The sequence below is a fragment of the Enhydra lutris genome, unplaced genomic scaffold (assembly GCF_002288905.1).
Source record: "Enhydra lutris kenyoni isolate GAN:26980312 unplaced genomic scaffold, ASM228890v2 scaffoldscaffold68, whole genome shotgun sequence".
Lineage (NCBI taxonomy): Eukaryota > Metazoa > Chordata > Mammalia > Carnivora > Mustelidae > Enhydra > Enhydra lutris.
The window spans coordinates 9983762-10008689 of NW_019154152.1; the positions used below are offsets into that span (position 1 = coordinate 9983762).

General features: G+C 38.3%; 1 protein-coding gene across 1 annotated transcript; it reads left to right on the top strand.

Moving 5' to 3' along the window:
- The first annotated feature begins 19665 nt into the window (after positions 1-19665).
- Positions 19666-20634, top strand: LOC111159658 (olfactory receptor 51S1). Its single transcript, XM_022522212.1, has one exon. It carries the CDS (start codon positions 19666-19668, stop codon positions 20632-20634), a length of 969 nt encoding a protein of 322 aa, XP_022377920.1.
- The last annotated feature ends 4294 nt before the right edge of the window (positions 20635-24928 follow it).

Consider the following 24928-nt stretch of genomic DNA (forward strand, 5'->3'; position numbering starts at 1 on the left):
ACAGGAGAGAAGAGGTTGGGAAACAATTAGAAACTTCAGTGATGGTATCTTAAAGTAGTCTGTTGATAGGCCAACTTTATCCTCTGATTTTTCTCTAAAACTTACCTAGTTTCTGAGAATGTCCCTAACTGGAAGAGGTCTTGAGCAGCCTAAGACTCGCCTGGCAAAACCATTGCCACTACCCACATGAGAACTTTTATTTCTTGCACTGCTCCAAAAGTCCTCCTCCTACTACACCATGGAGAGTTTCATGGGTCAATGAGCAGGGTTATTCCCTGGAGCTTCTGAGATTGAGGAGGTCTCCCCAGGGCTATAAAATTACCTCCTAGATATTCATGTCTGGGATATGAGATAGTATTGAGGAGTCTAGTAGAAAAAGGTGTCTGTTTTTGTGTATGTGTGTGGAGGGGTTCAGTTTCAGAGGCTGCTTATTGCTCAGTCATGGTCTCTCAAGGCCATCTTAGCCACCTCGCTCTTTCCACACTTAGAGTGATAGTTGCCTTTATTTTATAAAGCAAAATAGGTGACCAAGAAGACTGTCAAAGCAAAAAGCTCTGTTCCTGCCTCTGATGACACCTACCCAGAAATGGAAAAATTCTTTCCCTTCAATCCTTTAGATTTTGAGAGTTTCGACCTGCCTGAAGAACACCAGATTGCACACCTCCCCTCGAATGGAGTGCCTCTCATGATCCTTGATGAGGAGAGAGAGCTTGAAAAGCTGTTACACCTGGGCCCCCTTTCACCTCTGAAGATACCCTCTCCACCATGGGAGTCTAATCTGTTGCAGCCTCCAAGCGTTCTGTCGACCCTGGATGTTGAATTACCACCTGTTTGCTATGACTTAGATATTTAAATTACTTAGCATTTAATAGTTTGTATGTTTTGTATTAATAAAGCAATTCTTTAACAGAAAAAAAAATAACAAACAAAAATATCTCTAAGAAAAGTGACTCCAAGATTTTCCCATTCTATTTTCCCATGAAATCTACAGTCGAAATGACTCCCCCAGTGAATGAATTTTTCCTGATGTTTTATCCGCATTTTTCAGTTTTCAGTATTAACCTGATAAATCCAGCTATGCACTGTGCAAAACCTGACTAGATAAGGAAGAAATGCTCATATAGAAAGAGCTTCATAGACTAAGCTTTCTTAATCAATTGCCATTATCTATACAATAGTCCCACAGTAATTTAACATTAATACAGATTACTCTTCAATACCACAGACTCTCAAAGTGTTCAGTTCCTTAATAAAATAAAATTCATTTCTACATACTATGATCATTCTTTTAATACTGTTTGGAGTAATTAAGCTGTGGAATTGCTCTACTTGAAATAATTTAACCTCTATATTCCACTGCTCATTACAAAGGTGACATTTTGCAACTTAATCCACTCTTACTCTTATTTTTCATCTATACTGACAAATAGTTTTGTGTAATTGAATCACTATAATTTTATTCCAATCTCTCAACCAAAATGTTTTTTTTAAATATTTTATTTATTTATTTGACAGAGAGAGAGAGATCACAAGTAGTCAGAGAGGCAGACAGAGAGAAAGGGGGGAAGCAGGCTCCCTGCTGAGCAGAGAGCCCCATGCGGGGCTCGATCCCAGGACCCTGAGATCATGACCTGAGCTGAAGGCAGAGGCTTAACCCACTGAGCCACCCAGGTGCCCCTCAACCAAAATGTTTTAAGAGAATCTCAACCAGGCTCTACTCTCAGTGTGGAGCCCTACACAGGGCTCAATCTCATGACCTGAGCCAAGATCAAGTCAGATATTTAACCTACTGAGCCACCCAGGCGTCCCTGGACTCGGATTTATTTTCACTTTCTGTCTATTCGTCAGAACAAATATAAAACTAAACAATTACTATCTCTCCTTTTAAATTTCAACCTCATCAAAGATGAAAATGGATAGAGGACACTGACTATGCAATAGGTCAGACTATATGGTTTTATAGATTTAGAGAATCTATCTTCCATTAATTATTTCAATTCTCTTTAATTGGATAATAATACCATTCCTATCAAAAGCAGTTTCAAATATTCACATTTCCAACCCCCTCTGACTCAGTCTTTCTCTCAGCACATTCTATAGCAAAACCGTTCCCCTACTCATTCAAAAGAATTGTGATGATTTGATCTAGTCTTTCTCAGTACCTTACCTCTCTTAGCTACTTCTTGAAATATATCCACACCCATCCTTTCCTTCCCAGAGTTCAAGTAAATTGCCTCTTTCCAGGTTCAATATTAACCCTACCCCAGTCCTAGAGTCTTTGACTCCATTTCCTACTTTAATTCTTGCTTTTCTCATTTAATTGTATGTATAAGCAGATTCCTTCCAAATCTATATCTCCGATCCTCATCTTTGTGTTGAGTTTCAGATACTTACATGTATCTGTCTGATGGTCATCATCTTTACCTATACATCACTCAATTCATCAAAATGAACAAATCCAAAACTATTTTTTTATTATGTTATGTTAGTCACCATGCAGTACATCATTAGTTTCTGAAGTAGTGTTCCATGGTTCATTATTTGTATGTAACACCCAGTGCTCCATGCAATATGCGCCCTCCTTACTACTCAACACCATGCTAACTGATCCCCCCCCCAAACCCTCAGTTTGTTTCCCAGAGTCCATAGTCTCTCATGGTTTGTCTCCCACTCTGATTTCCCCCGCTTCATTTTTCCCCTTCCTTCTCCTAATGTCTTCCATGCTATTCCTTATGTTCCACAAATAAGTGAAACCATATAATTGACTTTCTCTTCTTGACTTATTTCACTTAGTATAATCCCCCCCAGTTCCGTCCATGCTGATGCAAAAGTTGAGTATTCATCCTTTCTGATGTCTGAGTAATATTCCAACTTTCTCTCTTCACAGATGACATGATACTCTATGAGGAAAACCCAAAGACTCCACCCCTAAATTATTAGATCTCATATAGCAATTCAGTAATGTGGCAGAATATAAAATCAATGCACAGAAATCAGTTGCTTTTCTGTACATAACAATGTAACTGTAGAAATCCATAATTTTAAAAAGCAACTTTATGCTTTCTCCTCCATACTTTAACTGGCTATTTCTTTACCTTTTTTTTTTAAGATTTTATTGATTTATTTGACAGAGAGAGAGAGAGAGAGAGAGCACCAGCAAGGGGAGAGGGAGAAGCAGTTTCCCCACTGAGCAGGGAGCCAGAAGCGGGGCTCAATCCCAGAACCCTGGGATCATGACCTGAGCTGAAGGCAAACACTCAACCAACTGAACCACCCAGGAGCCCCTATTTCTTTACTTTTTTAGCTCAGTTGATAGTTCAATCCATCTAGTCACGTAAATACAAAACTATAAGTCATATAAGTCATTCAATAAATAGTGAGTCCTGATACATATATTAAATATAATATTAAATATTATATATTAAATATCTTAAATGTTTCTAGTATTGTTCCTTTCTTTCTATATTGAACAATGTTTACCATTCCACACCCTCTATTTCTCCCACATAGACTTCTTCAATTACATTCTAAGTTTTTTTTTTTATTCACATAAAAATAAACTGCTTTGCTTATTCTTGTTCTTCCCTGTTCCTTCTTTCTTTTAGTTATGCATGAGGAAATGAGGTTTCTCTTATTGTCAATTTCTTTAGAAAATATTATTCTAATAATATTTGGCACTAACCAAATTTGAAATGGACAGATGTCTTATTACAAGTAGTTAAATTATTTCATTGCCACGTAAATTCGATTTTTTATGAAAGTCTTATGAAAAAATTATGAGAAGCTGAAAATGCATTTACAAATAATTTGTAAGTCTATGTATCTTGTTTTTCCTTAAACAGTTTTCATAACATCAAGATAATTTTTAACATTCATGCAAGTCTAAATTTTCTCCAAAACATATTCTTTCTTATTGACTCATTCTTAATACATTTCTGAAGCATTTTAAAAACTGAATTACTAGAATTTGTCAAAAACAAATGCTTCAGTTCATGATCCATGGTTATCTATTGTATGACAAAGGTGATCAAAACATATTTGTTGTGGGGGTACCTGGGTGGCTCAGTGGGTTAAGCCTCTGCCTTTGGCTCAGGTCATGATCCCAGTGTCCTGGGATCAAGCCCCACATGGGGTCTCGGCTCAGCAGGAAGCCTGCTTTCCCACCCCCCTGCCGCCTGCCTCTCTGCCTACTTGTGATCTCTCTCTCTCTCTCTCTGTCAAATAAATAAATAAAGTCTTTTAAAAAACCATATTTGTTGTCTTAAAAAATGGAAGTTTAGAAGGACAGAAGAAAGGAAGAAAGGGAAAAAAACAGGAAACCAAGAGAAGATAATATAATGAGAAAATGGGAGAGAGAGAAGGAGAACATAAAAATGATGGGTAAGCCTTGAAAGGTAAATTTCAAAGAAACTGACAACTGCTCTTACAAGAGTTTCCATTTTTCAATGGTTTCAAAATTTATATCCAATGAAATTTACTTCTTTTTGTGCAATTCTATTAATTTTGGCAAATGCATAGAGTCATGTAACCACCTCTTTAATCCAAACACAGAAAAGTTCCATCAACCCAAAACAGACCCTTATGTTACACCTTATATTTGATCCTTTATAGTTGATATCCCTTATAGTTGATACCCCAAGCCCTTGACAACTACTAATCTGTTGTCTGACCCTATAACTGTGGTTCATTAAATGGTAATAATCTTTCAAACCTGACTTTTTACATTTAACATAAGCATTGAGATTTATCCATGTTATTGCTAAACAGTGTTTCATTGAATGGATATAGGTGATATTCTGTTTATCCACTTGGTGGTTGAAGGACATTTATTTATAAATAAAGCTCTTATAAGCATTCACACATAGGTTTTTATATGTATGTAAGTTTTTATTTCTCTTGTTTAAATACCTAGAAGTGGATATCCCAGGCATATCTCTTTTTGTACAGATGTTTTTATTTTTATTATTTTAATCATCATACAGTACATCATTAGTCTTTGATGTAGTGTTCCAAGATTCACTGTTTGCATATAACACCCAGTCTTCCATGCAATACGATATCCCAGGCATATCTTAAGTATGTGTCTAGCTTTCTAAAAATTACCATATTGCTTTTCAAAGTGGTTGTACGGTTTTGTATACCCATCACCAGTGTATGAAAATCCTAGTTGTTTTTGTTCCAACCAGCACCTTCAATTATCAATTTTTTTTGTCATTCTTACAGGTATATATTAGCATCTTATTATGGTGGTTTTAATTTATATTTTCTTAATGACTAATAATGTTGAGCCTCTTTTTATGTGTTTATCTCCATATATATATCTTCTCTGGTGAAATATCCATTCAAATATTTGGCCTATTATTTCTGATTGGGTTACTATATTTTTGAATTTATAGTTTATTAAAAATATATAATTTGATCAAAAAAAGGTTGTTGTTTATGGGATTTGTGACTTTTCTCCCTAGTCTTTCTTGTTTTTTAATTCTCTTAGTAGTGTCTTTCATGAAGCATTTTTATAAAAAGATATAAAAATATTTTGATGAAATATATATATACATATTTTTTTTTTGCTTTGAGTTGTGCTTTTTGTATCTAATTTAGGAATTATTGGCATACCAAAAAGTCTCAAAGACGTTCTCATACTTCCTCTTCTAGAAATTTTATAGTATTATGATTTACATTTAGGTTTATGATTATTTTGTTCAAAAGTAAATTGATTTATTTCTGTAGGTCTTGTTGTATATTCTCTATACTGTCTCACTGATTTATGTGTCTATCCCTTTGCCAAAACCAAATCCTTCCAATTATTGTAGCTTTACAGGAAGTCTAGAAGTCAGGTATTGAGAGTCTTCAAACTTTCTCATCTTTTTCAAAATTGTTTTGTCTATATTAGTTCCTTTGACTTTGTATATACAGTTATTATTTATTTATTTATTTATAAGATTATTTATTTATTTAGAGAGAGTGTGTGAGCAGGGAGAGGGACAAGGAGACGAAGAGGGAGAGAATCTCCAACAGACTCTGTACTGAGTGTGGAGCATAGGGCTCAATCCCACAACCCTGAGGTCATGACTTGAGCAGAAATCAAGGGCCACCCAGGTACCCTTGCATATACATATTAGAATCAGCTTACATAGGTCTACAAAAACATGGCTGGGATTTTGATTGGCATTATATTAAATCTTTAGAACAATCTGGATAGAAATTATACCTTAAAAATTGTTCATTTTCACCATTTATTTAGGTCATCTCATGGGTTTTTTTTTTATAGTAATGTTTTATAGTTTTCAGCATAATAATCCTGCACAAATTTCATTAGCTACATACCCTGGTGTGTCATTTTGGTGCTATTATAGATGGTACTTTAACAAAATCCACTTTTCATTACTCATTGCTAGCATGTAGAAATATCACTGATTTGTTTATATTGACCTTATATCCTGCCATCTTTCTAAACTTGCCTTTAAGTTTCTAGGACCTTCTCACAGATTTCTTGGGGGTTTTTAAATATAGACTGTCATGCTATCTGTGAATACACAGTTATGTATTTATCCCTTCCAATCTATGTTTCTGTATGCATTCTATATACCCTCATTGTACTGAATAAGACTTCCAGCAAAATGTTGTACAAGAATGATGATAGCATATGCTCTTGCCTTTATCCCCAATCTTGGGGAGAAAATATTGTCTTTCATCATTAATTATAATGTTAGTTATAGATGTCCTTTATGAAAGTATGGAAATTCACCTTGTATTTTCAATATGCTTAGAGTCTTGGCCATGAAAATGTGTTGGATTCAACACACCATTACGGGCTTTGAAAGAGGAGTAGACCACATACATAAGAGCAGCTTCTAAGACAGGAAAGCGACAGCCAGTCAACAGCCAATGAGTTAGAGAGCCTACAGACTGAGTCTGGTTTGTTTTTTTCTATTAGTCCACTCACTTGGGCTGTAGACATGTTCTTTTCCTAGCAAAAATGTTGAATTCCATTGGCACATATATTTTTGGGAATACTAGCTTATTTGGGAGCCATGAGGTTACCTAGATAGATTATGAAGGGGAGGAACAAATTTTCCTCTGTCCAAGGTTCTTCCTGCTAGACTTAAGAGTTAAATTTACATGAAACAGATTGACAGAAGAAAAACCCTACATTTTATTAAGAGCACACAGGCCTAATAATGAAATTGAGATCCAAACAAATGATCAGGGCAGGCAGTTTTTATACATTTCATACAAAGAGAAAATAAATGTGTGAGAAGTTGGCAGAATAAACAAAACAGACATTTTGGAGTTTAAGGAAATGAACTTTTCAGTAAGTGAAATTTACTTTATGTATTAGTAGTAAAAAAGTAGCAAGGTTTATTTTTGAAGCTTTCTCAGCTTTAAAGTTTCTATCTTTGGTGATAGGGATGTCCTGTTACTTAGTACAGGGAGGGTGTTCTTCATATGGGAAATGTATTTCCTGCTTTCAGGAGTGACAGAAAACTGTCGGAGTGTCCCTGCACTGGCTGTTACCCAGGTAGTTTCACTTCAAAATATCCAGGATGCCATTGTGGTACATTTTGGCAGCCTGCTGTTGGCCCCTACAACCGCTAGGATAGCATTTGCTTACTTTTTCCCTCCCAGCAAATGTTAAATATTTGCCGTGTAGTGAGCTTGTACTGGTGGATATAAAATCTGAGAATTTGTCGTGAAATTTAGCATGGATTATTGTTCTAATTGCTACATTTCTGTGGCAACATTGACAGTGAGCAAAAATGGTATTTGCTGAATCTTTTTTTCAGGTTTTTATTTAAATTCCAGTTAGTTAACACACAGTGTAATATTAGTTTCAAGTGTACAATATAGTGATTCAACATTTACAAACAACACCCAGTGTTCATCAGAGCAAGTGCACTCCTTAATCTCCATCACTTGTTTAAACTATCTCCCAGTATCTCCCACTTATCTCCCATTATATCTCAGCTATCTTTAACTGGACACCTCACTCACATTTCATCCCAATTCTTTTTCTTGATGAGGAAATCGAAGCCCAGAGATGTGTGAAGTAGTTTGTCCACAGCCTTAGAGCTAGAAAGAGGCAAAGTGAGGATTTTTACCAAGACGGTCTAAATCGGAAAGACATAGCACCATACTGTGGGCTCCTAAAACATAAAATCGAATGACACATATGTTGATCTAAGAAAAAGAGGGACCCAAGGATGGTTTAATTCTGTCCCTTCCTCCAGCCTAGTAAGCCATCTGTTCATTTATCACATGAATAAATGGCTATCCTGAAGATCCGGGAAATCAGAGTACAGATAGATATGAGGCCCTTCCTATGATTTAGAGGTCAGAGAAGAGGCAGCCCTGGATCCCAGGATGACAGAAGGATATAAAATCATTCACTGAACCAATCAGGAGCCTGAGACAGGACCTGGTTATGGAAATGCTGGTGTTTGAGGTGCTAAGACTGACTTTGTCCATGTACTCAGATCCATTCACCATGGGGTTAAACTTCGGCTGCCGAGTTTGAGGGCAGCTTTAGGTCCAACAGATCACACCTGCTGGAATTGCTGGAAGAAGTTCTGAGGAGGGTAACCTGAGTCCAGGAGAAGTATAGCTATGCCCTGGGGATAGAGAGATTAAGGCAGCATCTCCTGAAAGAGAGTAGAAGTAACAGGGATGCGCTGGGTAAACCCACGAGCTGGGATCTTGTTACCCAGGTCTGCTGCAGGGATTACAGGAACAAAAGCACCCTGAAAGTCCTCCAGGAGGGGAGGAGCAGTGGACAGCATGGCACACAATGAGCATTTATGGAGATTTGAGCTGATTATGTCCAGGGTGTGAAGGAAAAGCTACAAGCTGGCATGGGGAGCAGGTTGCCTGGTGATATCTGATCTATCAGAAAACAGGGCATCTATAAAGAACAAGAAATGGCAGGGAGAATGAGAAAAAGCAAAGTACAGAATAGAAAGAGAGAAGGAAAGAGAGAGAAAGAGGGTGAGCCAAAATGACTGGGCCAGAGGAATGAGGGGGTCCAGTCAGCTAGCTGTTGTATTTCAGAGAGAGTTGACTTTATGGATAGCAGTGTGCATGTGGCCAGGGATGGGGATGAAACTGTAACAAAGATAAGAGACCATTCTCTAGCCCTGGTAGTCTTTGAATTGATTTAGGGCTTAGCCTAAGGATGCAAAGCAAAATGAATAAATGAGCTCTGCAGAGATAGAACCTGTGACCTTAGAGCCATTAGCACCATGTGGTACTCCACTGAGCTAGGGGCAATTAGTCAAAACAGAAACAAGCAACAAAACTAGAAGGTGTCCCTGTGGACTGAGCCTGGGGCACGCTCTGGGGCTCATTATCTGCTCTCTGAAAAAAAGGCTGGGGAGAGGTTGTGGTAATGGTCAAAGAGCAGACAGGCCAGAGTGAGACACAACACCAGGACCTATCAGGATGAGATGCTCAGGATTAGTATGGGGTAAAGGGGAACCTGCTTCACAGGCTATGAGGACAGAACTGGATGTTAGGGATGGTGGGACTCTTCCATTCCCACTGCAGTTCAAAGGTCATCATGGTACTTCCTCTGGGCAGAACAACTGGCCCTTAACTAACCACAACATTCTCACTGAGGCTCCCCATGGGGTTCAGACAATAAGAGGTTGGACACCTGTGCTCACCTTTCTTGTAACCCACACCCCACCCACTCATCCAGATGGGCTACAACAAGAGTTGCATAAAGAGTACACCTGAGTCAGTCTACTAGAACACCAAAGTGTGTGAGGGTCACTGGGAGAACCAAGTGTGGTGAGTGAACTGCAAAAAGGGAGAAGCAGGTTTGGGGAGGGACAATAAGACTCAGGGTGAGAGTGATAAAATAAATGAGGAGTGCACAGTGAGTGGAGGTGAAACAAGAAAGAGAGAAAAGAGGAGGGAGAAATAGGTGTGGCAGTTTCTGTTTCTGAACCTGAAAGGATAGAAAGGAAATAGGGCAAAGAATTTGACCATTCTCAGAAAGTTTCTTCAATTTTTGAAGAGCTGGAAGGTAGACTGGGGCTAAAGGATTGGGATGGAACAGGTGGAGAGATCAGAAAATCATGGTGCCCTCTGTAGAAGGGAGGGAAATATGGGGCTCAGAATCTGGGCAGTGAAACACATTTTTATCTAAGATGACTCTTTAAAACATTCATGGAATTCAACAAACTGATTTCATGTCTAATGGAAAGATGTTATCACAGGGATGAAAATGCAAAAGATAGTACTTGTCTTCAGTTAGCTCACAGAGCAGTAGGAAGGCATGGGAAGAGTTCCAGTAGTGCACTTGCTTATGTGAGAGGGGTGCACAGAGTAGTAGAAGAAAGAGTGATTCACTGGGGGGGAGCAATACAATAGAAGGCCTGTGGGAGCTGGTAGCATCTGAGTTCTAGTAAGGAAAAGTCATTTCCTGAAATGGAAAACTGGAGAGAAGGGACTGGTAACTGTCGGTGCAAAGTCAAGGACATGACCAAGCATGCGGTCTATTTGGAATTGGGACTGAATATTTAACATCATACTTTAGAATGAGGAGGTCATATGGAACAGATGTTGCTGACCAAATAGATCACGGAAGGATGTCTCCAAACTGCATAGTGAAGTTTTATTTAAGTTTACTAGTGACCAAACCTCCAGATGTGGGAATTTGGGGAACCTCAAAAATTCAGTGGTGGTATCTTCTGTCCCCCACATATGGCTGGGTTTTTTGCTTACCTTGCCCAATAATAACCTGCCAAGGTCTTTTGTTTCCAGATTCTTCAGGGCAAAGCTCTATCTGTCCAGTAAAGACACAGCCTGAGCAATCACCTGGCTATAGGGATCAGGAGAACTGATCGTTGCCTTATATTCCAACTATCCACCAAGATTTGAGACTAAGAACATGGGAGGTTATTTTCTAAATTTAGGCCAACTTGTCTAATCATTCCTCTTCCCTAGATTGTTTTATTCCTCCCTCCCACATCTATGTTTGTTTTCCTTGTGCTCCTGATGTGCATAGATCTCTTAGCATATCAATATTCAATAATGTACCTGATTTGATCTCATAGTTTGTTAAATGGTTATCCATGGGATATACCACCAGTTTCCAGTGGATTGCTTGGTGCTCAGCACTAAAGAGATCTCCTTCAGTACAGTCCAGAGGCCCCCAGGGGGCCTCTCAGGATATGGAGGGCAATTATTGCCTTGGAGACAAATCCACTCTCTTAGCCATTTCTTCCTACTCTATTTTATCCCCTAGGGGCCAACTGCTAGAGAGCTGATGCTCTAAATCATCACACATTGGCCACTTCTTGAAGCCATCCGAATACTGCAGCATTCATCAGCAACCACAGACTCTATCTGACATACAGTCTTCAATGCTGGTAAATAGCAGGGAGAATTATGGTGAGGGCCCCAATTGCCAGGACTAGATGTAGGACACATATGTAAAGTGAGCAAATTTGCCCATAATACTCTTATCTCTATGTGGCTGCTCAGATCTCTCCATGACACCAGCATGAAATCTGCCCTATAACCAAATATCCTATTTCCATCTGTCTTTCAGATGGAAGGGAATGAATCTGGTAATGAATAAAACCTTTCTTCTCTCCCCAAAAACAGCATTCGGTATTTATACACATGTTTTGGTGACAATGCCTGCACTTTAAGGTTTGAGTCATAGAATTAAATCTATAGAGGGCAAGATTTCCGTTTGAGAAAAAGGGAGCTTACTTATCTTTGTAGCAATATATCAGATATTTGAAGTAAAATAAAGTTGCCTAATTGAGTGATGTGAGATGGGACTCAAGATGTATGTTTACGGTTCTCTGCGTTTCTGATATATATATATATATATATATCACATATATATGAAATATATGATATATATTTCTGATACATATAGATGTATATATATACACACACACACACACCATATGATGGAGGCATGTGGCTGCGTATTGAAGGGACGTTTGTGAACTTCTGGTGAATATATGTGTCTGTGAGGAGAGAAAGGTTACTCATATTCCGCATATGTGTGTTTTGGAGAATGACTGAATCTTTAAATTTACCTGTCTTTGATTGGGTGTGGTGGCAAAAGATTGGTGAAGAGCATTTGGCATCCACAGTTTGTGGAGATGAGTGCATAGATGACAACATACACGCACCTACAGGCACTTCTGCTTCCACACGCCTTTTCCCTGAGACACGCATTTCTATCAGGAGGTATTCAGAAGTGCTTCTATCTCAGGGAATGAGCCTGTACACATTTCTGCCCCCTTGAATATATGTGTAAGTTACATTTTTATTTGAATACCTGTTAGTTTGATATGCATTGGCCTCGAAAATATTTCTGTCAGTGAATATAAACTTTCTTTACATGAGTGTTTCTGGTATCAAAGTGAATACGTGTGTGTTTGCGTGGATGTGCATGTGTGTGAGTGTGTGCGTATATGTCTGTGTTATGTGTGGGAATACACATCGACTACCAAATGTAAGCACCTTTTTGTGTTTGAATAGTGTAAATGGCAGATAGCACAGGTGCTTCTTGTATGCTTGTTAGGTGTATATGAGAGCACTTTCAAAATTCTGGGAAGGAGTAAACCTGTCAAATATGAAGGTCCCATGCGGAGCTTTAAATATTCCCATAAAAGCCTCAGAGGTTTTTTCCAAAACACATCTGTCCCAAACTTCTTCCTGCTTTGCCTTCTATCAAGGCTATCCACTACCTACCTTGCCTAGCTTGTTTCTCATGAGCAGGAATGTTCTGTGAAATGGGTAGGATTCAGGAGCCACCTCTGTGCTCCACATTGCAAGCCTAGCCAGTCAGAAGCGGCTCCATCTAGGGGTTCCTTCAGGCAGAGGTAGAGACTCCAAGAGGGTGGGGACTAGAAGCACATTGAGAAGAAAGGACACCACTGAAGAAAAGAATAATATTTTGGAGAAACTAATATGAGGTGTACGTACATGAGGGGTGGATGGGAAGATTTTGAGAAAGGTGACAGTTTATAGAAGAATAAAACTAAGTGGGCATTTCAGAAAGAGGGAACAAATCCAAGAGAAACTTTAGATAAAAAGAATTGCAAATGTGTAAAATGGAAGTATAAAAGGTTTATGGAGCATATTTATGTGTAGTTTAATATAAACCAAGAACTGGATTCACAACAATGAATGAAATAAAGAACCATCTCTTTATTTGTTCCATTGAAGAAGGCATAGAAAGAAATATTAGTAATTGAGAATAATTAAGGACTATATTAGAGAATGTGCTACCCTGTGATAAGAGAAGGTAAATAATCTAGCCCAGAGCCTGTTGAGAAAAGGCGGTCAGCAGGGTTCAGGGAAAAGAGGGGCAATGTCTGAGTTGGAACTTGATATATATGAGAGAGGAAGACATTCTACTTACAAAATGTATTTTTTTTGTACCTGTGAAAATTAACGGTGTATCTGAGGAATTATAATAGCCCTGGAAGGCTAAAATGCATGTGTAGAAGTAGAACAGAAATGAGTTAAGCAGTAAAGGTTGTTTGGGGCCAGATGGTGAAGAGGTTTCTATGACAAAAAAAAGGTGTGGTCTTTATTTTAAAGCAGTGCAAAATCAGAGGGCTTAAAGGAAAGAAGCCACAGTCACATTACCAGACTGCAAATTAGAAATAACACTGTGACATCTATGTGGAGGAAGGTTTGGAAGGCAGAAGAACTGGCAGCAGGAAACCTTAGCAAAACCCAAAACACTGTTTATGAGTAGAAGTGGTTACAGAAGAAAAGTTTGAGATGAGACAATGGAGTTATACTAAGAAATTTATAGTTACTCATTTGGTATGAAAATATACCTTTCCAAGAAAAAATAAAGTGTTGGGGTTAAGGCCAAAGTCATCTTTGAATCTTATCTTCAATTAAGTATTAGTCCCCTTGCTCCCCCCATTACTTCTTTAATCAAATCAAGTAATGCAAATCTGTCCAGGACTTCTAGGCACTTATATACAAATGTAGCTATCTGGGGGATAGCATTAGGGCCCTTTTAAAACATAGATGATACCATAATGGATAAATCACTATGCATATGTTTTAATTCAACAATATATTTTCACTCTTAACCATTAAAACTACTATGCACCATGACCATTTCTCTGATTAATTAGTTATCAGAATTAATATGAGAATTACAAAGAACTCCATTCTACTTATGTTCTCCTCTTGCAAACAAAAACTACTTTGTCTCTTCATGCATATGGGTCTTTCTCTCTGATAGAAAGATCAAGAACTAGAATTGTAGGTTAAGTAAATTTTTTATTTTGATAAAATGTACCAAATTGCTCCCAAAAGAGGTATAAAATTTTATCGTTGACAGCCTTGGTTAAGATCAGTCTTTTAATATCTTTTCTAGCATATAATTTTATCAAATTTTATGATTTTATCCCACACAACAGGTAAAAAATGTTTCATCATTTTGTAAATATGTATTCTCTTAGTAACCACTAAGAGAATTATACATTTCTTTAGTATTTAAATGTATTCTATTTTTGGGGGGGGTAAGATTTTTTTAAAAATTTATTTGAGAAAGGGAGTGCACAAGGAGAGCACAAGCAGGGGGAGGAGCAGAGGGAGAGGGAGAAGTGGAACCCCACTGTGCAGAGAGCCACTGGAATCATGACCTGAGCTGAAGGCAGACTCAACCAACTGAGCCACCCAAGCGCCCTCAATATATATTCCTATATAAAATAACATCTCATATTTTGCTAGATTTTTACATCAGATTGCCCATCTCTGTCTTATTTGTAGTTCCTTAAATATTCCAAATTTAAACTTTTCAGTAATATAAGTGGCAAATGTTGTCCCTGGGACAACATCCCCAGACAAATGTTGTCCCCCAGACAATATCTGGGACACTCTGTCCCATTCTTTCCCTTATTATTCAACCCTATATGGTACCATTGTTATGACATTTTGTTGTTGTTGTGATTCTTTTTGTTGTTATTGTTAGAACACTTAACATGAGATCTAACCTCTTGATAAAATTTTAAGTTGTTAACTACAGACACAATGTTGTATAGAAGATCTCTAGAATTTATTCATCTTACATAACTGAAACTTTATATTCATTGAACATTCATTCCTGGTCTCCCTCCACCTCAGATTCTGGAAGCCACCATTTTCTTCTCTCCTTCTGTAAGTTTGACTATACTTCATACAAGTGAATCATGCAGGATTGGTCCTTCTGTAACAACAAGGCTTATTTCACTCAGCATAAAGTCCTCCAGATCCATCCCCATTGCAGCATATGGTAGGATTTCCTGCATTTTTAAGGCAGAATAATATTCTGTTGTACGTATACACCACTTTTTCTTTATCCATTCATCCACCCACTGATGGACATTTAGGTCATTTCCATAGATTAGCTATTGCGAAGAATGCTGCAGTGCAGACAGGAGAGCAGATATTCTTTAAGATTCTGATTTCAATTCTTTTGAATATACAACCAAAAGCAGGAGGGTTGGATCATATGATAATCCTGTTTTTAATTTTTTTGAGGAAGGACCATACCGTTTTCTATACTGGCTACACCATTTTACATAACTAGGCATACGAAGTTATAAGAGTTCCAATTACTCTATTGTGACCAACTCATCATTATTATTTTTTTTTCTAACAGCCATCCTAACAGGTGTGAAGTGATCTCTAATTATGGCTTTAATTTGCATTTCCCTGATGATTAGTAATGTTGAGCATCTTTCTATATACCTGTTTGCCATTTCCATGTATTCTTTAGAAAAACGTCTGTTCAGTTCTTTTGTCTTTTAAAAATTGATTTGCTTTTTGTAATTAAGTTGTAGGAGTTTCTTATGTATTTTAGATATTAAACCCTTATCAGATACAGTCTGCAAACATTTTCTCCTATTATTTAGGCTGACTTCTCACTCTGTTGACTGTCTTTTGCTATGCAGAAGTTTTAAGTTTGATGTAGTTTCATTTGTCTAATTTTGCTTTTGCTATTTGTGCTTTTGGTGTCATATAGAAGAAATTTCTGCAAGGGGTGCCTGGGTGGCTCAGTTGTTAAGTAAGACTCTTGGTTTCTGCTCAGGTTATGATCTTAGGGTCCTGAGACCCAGTCCCACAGTGGGCTTCCCACTCAGCAGGGAGTCTGCTACCCTTCTCTCTCTCCCACTTCTCCCTCTGCTCTCCCTCTGCTCATGCACTCACTCTCTAAAATAAGCAAACAAATCTTAAAAAATAAAAAGAAATTCCTGCCAATTCCAATGTCATAAAGCTTTTCCCTTATGTTTTCTTCCACAGTTTCAGGTTTTATGTTTAAATCTTTAAGCCATTTTTAATTGATTTTTATGTATGGTATAAGATTCAAGCACAATTTAATTATTTTGCATATGGATATCAGTTCTGCCAACACCAATTTTTAAGGAGATCTTCCTCTCCATTGCATATTCTTGACATCTTCATTGAAGATCAGTAGACGTATATACATGAGCTCACTTCCAGGCTCTCTATTCTATTCCATAGGTCTGTATGTTTGTCTTTATGTCCTGTCTTGAGTATAAATTTTGAACTTAGGTAGTGTAACTTTCCCAACTTTGTTTTTTCTCTTCCCAAATAATTTTGGCTCCTCTAATTCCATACCATTTCCATATAAATTTTAAGATAAGCTTAGCAGTTTTTACAAAGAAAAACCTCTGGCCCTTTGTTAGGGGTATTGTTGAAACTATTGGTAATTTGGGAGATAATTGAGAGATACCTAAATATTCCATATTTATAAATATTTTAATTATATTGACTACATCGAGTCTTCCAATCCATAAATACAGAATGTCTTTCCATTTTGAAGGTTCTTTAATTTCTCTCAGCATTGTTTCATAGTTTTCAGTGTACAACAGTATATTATTTGTTAAATTTATTCCCATTTTAAAATTTTTGATGTTATTGTGAATAAAATTTTCTTAATTTTATTTTCAGATTGTTCACTGGTATTTATATTATATATATAATATATAATATATGTTTAATATATAATATATTATTATAAATCATTTATGTCTATATAATTATGTATATTTATATAAATATATAAAATATATAATTCACATAATTCATATAATTTATATAGTACAATTTAGATATCATTAATTTGTTAATTTTAATCAATTTATTAAAATTATTAAAATTATTTAATATTAAATTATTAATAGTAATTATTAAATGTTAAATTGATGAATTAAATTAATATTAATCAAGTTTATATCAATCAAATCACTATTAATATTAATTTAATTAAATATTAAATTAATATTGAAATGTTAATATTATTAAAATTAATTGATTTATAAATTTTATTTAATTATTAATTTAATTAAATATAATTATTATTATAATACATAAATATAATTATATTTATGTATTATGTATTATATTTATGTATTATAATTATTATAATTATACATTATATTAATTTAATTCATATTATTCCCCTAGGAACATAACTTAGCATGTTTTTGTTTTTCTTTTTCCCACATCACAATTTCATGGTCCTTTGTCTGGAATTTCAGTTCTAACTTTTGGGGGCATTTGACTGAAGGAAGGAGATAAGACTGTAATTGTGTGCTCAGTCCTTCTTGTTGAAATTAGAAAAAATATTTGGACATTATATGTGAAGTGAGGTTAATTGTGGGGCTTTTATTTTGGGAAATTGGGGAGTGGCAGTATCACCAACTGACTTAGAAAATCAAGATATGTTCCCTTTTTTCTTTTATTCTTTTGTCATTGTTGCAATTTCCTTACCACTGTCTCCTGAGGAAACTGGAAGAGGTTTTAAGATTCATTTGTGAAGATCCGTTTTGGTTTATTTGAGTTTAAAATAAATGGGACAGGGGCACCTGAGTGGCTCAGTTGGTTAAGCATCTTCCTTTGGCTCAGATCATGATCCCAGGGTCCTGGGATAGAGCCCCACTTAGGGCTCCCTGCTCAGCAGGGCGTCTGCTTCTCCCTTTCCCTCTGTCCATCCCTCTTCCTCTCTCCCTCCCCAGATCTGCTCTCTCTCTAAAATAAAAGAAAAGAAAAGAAAAATAAATGGGATGTAAGGGTAGAGATTTCCAGGGTAAGGAGAATATAGAATGATTTAAGGGGTTATATTTGTGATTCATCAGCCTACAGAGTTCAGGTAGAGTCATGAGTGTAGATAAGATCACTGAAGAAAAAGAAGAGACCCAAATAAAGATCCCTCAAAAATGCCAAGATATACCTTGGATAGGACACAGCAAGGTGAACTGAGCAGTTAACTTCTGAGAGGTCGAATTTAAAAAAAAAAAAAAAAAAGGAGAAACTGGATTTATAACAGCCAAAGCTCATTGAGAAATACATTAGTTTAGAAAATATGAGTGCCCCTTGATTTAGTACTAAAGGAGTAATTAAAGTGCCAGGGTCCAGCCTCAGCAGGTCCAGGTGTCCCTGAAGGAAGGGCGGGGTCGGCAAGAAGAATGAGAGAGCCACACAGTGAGTTCTGGTCAGTAGTCAGCCATCTCCATTTTATTCTGATTTTAGAGCTTCTTAAATAGGCAGTTTACTTGGGGTAGGGGGTTACCTTTGTGCAAAGGACATCAAAGGACTCAAGCACTCATCAGACAATTTCTCTTTGTTCAGCACATGTTATTCTAGTTAAACTATGATGGTATAGACTGGAGCCAGGGATGGGGGAACAGGGTCTTGCTTCTTGAAAGCCATGGGAGGTAGCACAGATATGTGCTTTTTGGTAACTTATTCTGGGGTCTGCAGGAAAACGAGATATAGGTTAATAGAAAACGAGGAGCTATCTGGAGAAACTAAGTATATAGAAGAGAAGTAGGAATGAGAAGGCGTTACCTTTGCAGGAGGCAGGGTGTCTATCAATGGCTCGGCTGTGAAAGCCTTGGACAAACAACAACCTAGGGAGGAAACCGTCTACTGCGGTACACATCTAAAGTTCTCCATTGTCCTAGGTACAGAATAATTTACCTCCTTGAAGCTGCTCTGGCCCACAAGACTGAGAAATGTTTGCAGCAGATGAGCAAGGGGCTCTTATTTTGAGAGAGATACAGGGATTAGAGAAAAAGGCAAGAGACTATCAGACCATGCTTATCTGTGGGGCTATCTGGCCCTTGGCAGGATTAGGCCTTCAACAGTTCAAAACTTAACTTTGTGGGGCAATGCCCTCAACCAGGCCTCATGGCTCCCAACATTAAAGATGACTTTAATGAGAGCACGAAAGTCCACTGAAATGTGAGTGTGTTAAGGCAGCACAGAAGTCAGAATGTCTAGAGTTGAGGGGAGCCAAAAAGGTATTTATAGGGGTACAGACCCCCTTGCAGGTGTTTGCCATGGATGACAGAACATGAATTAGGGAAAAGCTACAAGAAAAGGCAAGGTTAAAGGAAAGTTGGGAAACAGTCTACTGAGAGAAACAGATTTAAGGACAGCTTTAGAAAAACTGCCAAGGTAAGAGATGAGTATGGTATAGATATTAGAATGTATGTGTATGCAGGGAAGGGAGGGAACATAAAAGCATATGTTTGCTGGGGCCTGGGGAAGGAAGAGGCAGACTGTTTTAGATAGTATCATGCAAATGTGTCAAAATATTAATTAAATCTTTCCAATCACTTTCCAGATTCCAGAGTTCAAAGTGGATCCAGAACTATGTCAACATTCCCCAACCAGACAGCCCCTAATAACACTTCAATGGCCCCCACCTTCTTGTTGGTGGGCATGCCAGGTCTGTCAGCTGTACCCTCCTGGTGGACGATACCACTCATTACCATCTACCTTCTCTCTGCCCTGGGCAACGGTACTATCCTCTGGGTCATTGCCCTGGATCCCACCTTGCACCGCCCAATGTACTTCTTCCTCTTCCTGCTGAGTGTGTCTGACGTTGGCTTGGCCACAGCCCTGATGCCCACCCTGCTGGGTCTTGCCTTTGCTGGTGTCCATGCTGTCCCTGCATCAGCTTGCCTCCTACAGATGTTCTTTGTCCATGTCTTTTCTGTCATGGAGTCCTCCGTTTTGCTCGCCATGGCCTTAGATCGAGCACTAGCCATCTGCCGCCCTCTCCACTATCCAAAGCTCCTCACCAGCGATGTCGTTAGCAAGATTGGCCTGGCTATTGCTTTCCGATGCCTGGGTCTCCACCTGCCCCTGCCATTCCTCCTGGCCCACATGCCCTACTGCCACCCACAGGTTCTGACCCATTCTTACTGCTTGCACCCAGATATAGTCCATTTGGCCTGCCCAGGAGCTTGGAGTGCAGTCTACAGCCTATTTGTGGTTCTGTCAGCCATGGGATTAGATCCTCTGCTTATTTTCTTCTCCTATGGCCTAATTGGCAGGGTGTTGCAAGGTTTGGGATCCAGCGAGGATCGCTGGAAGGCTGGTCAAACCTGTGCAGCCCACCTCTCTGCTGTGCTCCTCTTCTACGTGCCCATGATCCTCCTGGCCCTCATTGACCGTCTCAGGGTGCCAGTACCTCAGCCTGCCCATACTCTACTCTCCTATGTCCACTTCCTGCTTCCTCCACTGATAAACCCTATTCTCTACAGTGTCAAGATGAAGGAGATTAGAGAGAGAATACTCAAGAGGTTACAGCCCAAGAAGGTGGCTTGTGCTCAATGAGGAGGTGCCCCTCCACATTTGGTGGCTCAAGGCTACCTAGTACAAATGTTTCCATGACAAGAACTCAGCTCACTGTGCCTGAAATGGTCACTCAGGCACACATAAGCTCATGTACATGGATGCCCTCCCTGTCCTTGCAAGTGTACATGTGTATATTAAGGAAAGCTTACAAGCTCCAGAGAATGGCAGTGGTCTACCCACTGTTACACTACAGACCCATGGCATAAAGAGACCAGGATCTAGGTCTTGTCACAGCCACTCAAGTGTGTGTCTGTTGTTGTTTTGTTTTTGTTAATTTTCCCCACCACATCTGTATCCCAACAGCTGAGGAAACTGGAGGAGTTAAACAGTTACACAGCAGAGAAACCAGAAGACAGAAATATTCGATGGCCCTCTTCATGCGTATATACATTATTTTACAGACCTTATCATGGATTTTGATATTCATGTGTCATGTATATAATCACATATCATTGATCTATTAGTGTAGCCTCTTAGTCTGACTTAATTAACAGGGTATAAAGTGATCTCCCTCTCATAAAACAACAAGAGTTTTGGAATCCTAACAAGAATTACATTATTTTTATAGATTAAATATAAGAGAATCAACATTTATGATAATAAACATTCACATCTAAGAATATATGATAGATGTTTCACTTATTAACTTTTTAAAAATTTTCAATAAAATTATTTGTGTTAAATTTATTTCTATAGTTTTAAAATGTATTTTGTTGCTCTTATAAAGAAAATATTTCGCTATTTCTACTTCCACACACATAATGTTAGATTGAGAAATAACATTTTTATCTTGCTTTAATGTCTACTTTACCAAATTAGCATATGAATTATAGGTTTTATTTTTGGATTGTATTTGTATGTAGCATATATAAGTAAAAATATGTGATTGGTAATATTTCCCTACTATTCATACAACTTCCGCCAGCCTGGTCTTGAGCCAACAGGAATGTGGTCTCTGAGAAACCCTGCTTTTCCCAAAGTTATGCTTTCTTCCCACCTCCAGCTTCTCATTTATTTACTGAGAGTGCAGTCATGTAAAGGGTTGGAAGTCGCACAGGCCTAGTTTTGAATTCTCACTTCATGACTTCCTGTGCACTTTGTCCGCAGTTGTTCTTATGTTTACAAAATAGGTATAGTAAGGACTGCATGAAATCATGTCCCTTTAAAAAAAAAAAAAGATTTTATTATTAATTTATTTAACAGAGAGAGAGTGTGAGCACAAGCAGGGGGAGGGGCAGAAGGAGAGGGAGAAGCAGGCTCCCCAGTGAGCAGGGAACCTGACTGGGAGCTCTATCCCAGGACCCTGGACCATTACCTGAGCCAGAGGCAGATGTTTAACTGACTGAGCCACCCAGGTCCCCAAAGTCAAGTCACTTTATCAAGGTGTCTGAACATAAGAGATATTCAATAAGGGGTAGTTGTTTGGACTGGATGAAATTAAAAATAACCGTATTTAAACCTTCTATGCATACTCAGTGTGAAAAAAGAACTTTACAGCTAGAAGATTCTTTCAGCTCATACCACCTCATTTTATTGAAGGAAAACTGCAACTTGGGATCAGCTGAAAGCATTTTTGCATGGACCTTGGTAAGTCAGCAGGAGACAAACTAAACCTGCCCTCTATCTGTTTACTAGTGCAGGACAACATAGAACTTTTCTTTTTCATGCTGTCTCCTGTTCAGGGACACAACCACTTAATCGTGTCAGTCTTCAAGTGTCCAGTAGTTGGTAGTACCACTCTTGGCCAGTCAGGGGACACTGTTCTTTCTGCAAATCACCTGACAGGTTTGAGGAAAAGTGTTTACACAGGGGAGTAGAGGAATGTATTAGCAGGAATGTTTACAATGACAGACAAAATGTAACAGTGATACAGGGCAGTTGGTGGAAACTGAAAACCAGGAAAAGCATTGCAAAATTCAGGTCTCTGGGCTGGTTCCATTGCTAAACAAAGCTAAACAAAGACTTCAGACCTATAGCCAGAATGTGTGTGTGTGTGTGTGTGTGTGTGTGTGTGTGTGTAAGAAAGAGAACAAGAGAGAGAATGAGAAAGCAAGCAAGAATTCATAACAGGGATCATAAGCTTAAATACCTAGAGGAACTAGGTAATAATAGCACTAAGTGGAGCAAACCCATCCTCAGACTGTAATGGTGGGGACCTCTCAGTGGGTTCCTACTGTTTCCACATGGGAATGTAGACCTCGTACTACCATATCTTCCTCCTTTTAAGATAACTTGTAAATCTCTATTTTTATATGAACTCATCTAAGCGCTATCTTGTCTAAACACATTTGTTTGAAGATCATTTTGGGATTTTATGGCTTTTAAAAAGCTTAACATAGTAATCCACACAATGCAGAAAGAAGGAATTATTTTTTAATTGCAAAGTATATATGAAATCTATCATAATACACAACGCAGAGAAAGTAATTTGGGGGAGGACACCAGGATGGCTCAGTTAGTTACGTGGCTGCCTTCAGCTCAGGTCATGATCCCAGGGTCCTGGGACCAAGTCCTGCATCAGGCTCCTTGCTCAGCAGGGAGCCTGCTTCTCCCTTTGCTTCAGTCCCTCCCCATTGCTTGTTCTCTCTCTCTTTTTCTCTGACAAATAAATAAATAAAAATCTGAAAGAAGGGAGGAAAGAAGGAAACAAGGAGGGAGGCAGAGAAGGAAGGAAAGAAGGAAGGAATGACTTAAGAAATTTTCTCAAGACCACATAGCCAGAAAATGGCATAGCTGAAACCAGAAGACTGGTTTCCTGGCTGAGTCTTTAGCCTTTTTACTCCTCTGGCCAGCCGCCTGGCAGGACTAAGTTACCAAAATAAAAGGTTTAGAGGACATGTTATCCCTGATAGGGCCTTTTTAGTCTTTCTTTTATAGGTTGACTTCTAAATTCCCCCATCAGGAGCTACTTTATATCCTATTGATTACCAGTAATCCTGGACTCTGATCCCTTAAATAAAGGGATCATAGCTTCATAGCTCCTAAATCTTCTCTGTTGACACTTTCTCATTAGGTGTCCTTGGAGTACTCAGATATGGCTCCATTTACAATGTCAGGAAGTGACAGGTGGGTCCAGGGAGGCTCAGATAAGGAAGTTGTTTGGATGTCTGTTTGGCCACAGTGGTACAGATTCTGTGCTGTGTCTTGACAGTTATCGGTACCTAATGGTATTCTGTGTCTCTCACAAAGAGCCCTTACATTTCCTGTCAATGTCAGCTTCTGGTAAGAGGTGCAGAGAGTGCAGAGGTGAGTTGAGTCTAGGTTGACCCCTGAATCTCCACCCCAGCAAAACTTCAGACTATTCTTTTAGTTCAAACTGATATACATCTACCAAGCACATACTCTGAACAAGGTATTTTATCGTGAGGAGACTTTCAAAGTTGAATAATTCACAACTCTTTTCTCTGAAAATTCATTTTGTAGTCACTGAGAAAGACATGTGTATGATATGAAAGATGCCTCTGGGTCTCCATCGATTGTGCCCCAAGGACTCAGCCCCTTGCTGTTACTAGAAATGCCGCCAAATGCCAATGGTCACCTGTAATTTCCTCCTACAATTTCCTCCCAATTTGGATTCAGCCAAAAACACACTCTCTAGGTTCCCCTTTCATATTGCCCCCCACAAGTTTTCTTTCCCAAACATTAATGTGCATACCTAATGCATACATTAATGTACTTACCATCTAAGGTCATGGTAAAATTCAGGTTCTCACTTAATAGGCTTGAAACGGGGCATGAGATTCTGCAATTCTAGTTACGTTCCAGGCGATGCTTATGCTGCTGAGCAGTGTACCACTCTTTGAGTAGCAAGGAAGAGAACATATTTAAAACAACTTAGATATATTAAGGGCTTAATGTAAATCACAAAAAAAAAAAGGATCAAATAAGGAAAGCCAATACAAAGATGCTAAATGGCTCCAGAACCTTGCAGAGCTCCCCCAGTCACAGTTTAGGGCTGCTTATCATAGTTCTTCCTTAGAATCTTCTCTGTTTCTCGCTCTTCGTTATACATCAACATAGATGCCATCAATCCCCCAAACAGTAACAAAAGGATTCCCACCTACTCTCTGAAACACAGGCCTCCTCTTCCTCAAAATCAGATATGCTGTGGTATATTAGTTCCCTTTTAGGGATTAAATGATTGTTTGGCTAATTAATCAATGTAACTTTAGAACTATGAAGTAAAAGGAAACATCTCCTCTTTGAAAGAAATATTGCCCTGTTCCTAAGATAATGTATTGTAGAAAAAAATGGGACTTCCATGTCTGCCCCA

Coding starts and splice junctions, on each gene's coding strand:
- LOC111159658 (XM_022522212.1), top strand. CDS start 19,666: ATGTCAACATTCCCCAACCAGACAGCCCCTAATAACACTTCAATGGCC.